We start from the raw sequence: 1,443 nt of genomic DNA on the forward strand, positions 1-1,443 counted from the left end.
AATCTTTGTTGAAATAATTCACATAAAGATAATAGATAATAGAAAAAATAAAAGTACTTAAGTGTCCTTCAAGGAAAATGGCTGAGGGACATATATGAGTGGTGATTTTTTAGTGTCATATGGTATTTGCTATTCACTTTCATCTGATCTATCCTCGAAAGTGAGACATAAAAAGATGGAGTCAGCCAGGTATGGTGGCTCATGCCTGTAATCTCAGCACTCTCGGAGGCCAAGGCAGGTGGATCACCTGAGATCAGGAACTCCAGACTAGCCTGAACCAACATGGTGAAACCCTGTCTCTACTAAATACAAAAAATTAGCTGGGTGTGGTAGCACACACCTGTAATCCCAGCTACTTGGGAGGCTGAGGCAGGAGAATTGCTTGAACCCAGGAGATTGCAGTGAGCCAAAATGGCACCATTGCACTCCAGCCTGGGAGACAAAAAAGAAGAAGGAGAAGGAGAAGGAGAAGGAGAAGGAGAAGTCTTTGATAAAACCAAAGGAGCTCTTGAGACACAAACACTCATCACAAGACATCCACAGGCAGCCCCAGTCACTGTTACTTTGGCACTGATATAATGAAGTCTGTTTTCTTACGATCCAATAACTTTTTAACATTAAACTCTAGTGTGTAACTTTTTTTTTTTTTTACTTATGACAGTTCATAAAGAGAAATGTCATAAATAACAGTGTTTATGAACTATATAATAACTACTGTGGTAGATGTGTAAAATGATGTATTTTGGTTTGTAGGCATGTTATTCTTCCTCATACACTAATTAAATGTGTTTGGTTTTAGGTTTCCTCAAGAGCTGAACATGGGAAAAATAAGTGCCGAAATTATGTGGACTCTTTTTGCTCTGGATATGAAATATGCATTAGAAGGTAATTATAAATATTTATACTTATTCACCTACATGTTAGAGTTAAATGGTGATTTTGTGTTCTTGGCTTTAAATGTTAAGAATTGAAACATTAAAACATTAATTATTGTGATCAATTTAGTTCTAAAACTTATTTCCATATGGTAGAAAGATAAGGTCTCAAAGTACACAAAAAGCCCTAAAGAAGTATATTCGTTTTTAATTATATGGTCTAAGTTCTGGGATCGTAAGAGTATTTCACTGATAGGATTATGCTCATATGTAAGAATACTTGATGTAGTTCATTTACCAAAACAGGCCATATTGAGGAGGTGGATGAGTAGTTAATCCAGATATTTGTCTGCATAGACTTGGAAATAGTATCCACGGGGAGGCGGTTCAAAATTCTACCAAGTTTACACAAGAACAATGGCAGAGGTCTTTACCCGAAACTCCACTCTGAATAAGTACAAATCATATGATGTAGAAAAGGAGAAATACAGCTCGAAGTTAAATAATTCTATAAATATTCTTTGTGCACCCACTTTGTGTTTACAGTTAGAGATAGAAGCATAGACCA

At 36.0% G+C, this 1,443-nt stretch overlaps 1 protein-coding gene across 1 annotated transcript in view; it reads left to right on the forward strand.

Moving 5' to 3' along the window:
• The window catches only part of UNC13C (unc-13 homolog C (C. elegans)), a 690,296-nt gene that overhangs the window by 451,371 nt on the left and 237,482 nt on the right, over positions 1 to 1,443 (forward strand). Inside the window, exon 18 of the mRNA XM_011986478.1 lies at positions 800 to 885. Coding sequence (XP_011841868.1) covers positions 800 to 885 — 86 coding nt within the window. The remainder of the gene's footprint in view (positions 1 to 799; positions 886 to 1,443) is intronic.

This window comes from Mandrillus leucophaeus, unplaced genomic scaffold (assembly GCF_000951045.1).
Source record: "Mandrillus leucophaeus isolate KB7577 unplaced genomic scaffold, Mleu.le_1.0 Scaffold108, whole genome shotgun sequence".
In the NCBI taxonomy this organism is placed as follows: domain Eukaryota; kingdom Metazoa; phylum Chordata; class Mammalia; order Primates; family Cercopithecidae; genus Mandrillus; species Mandrillus leucophaeus.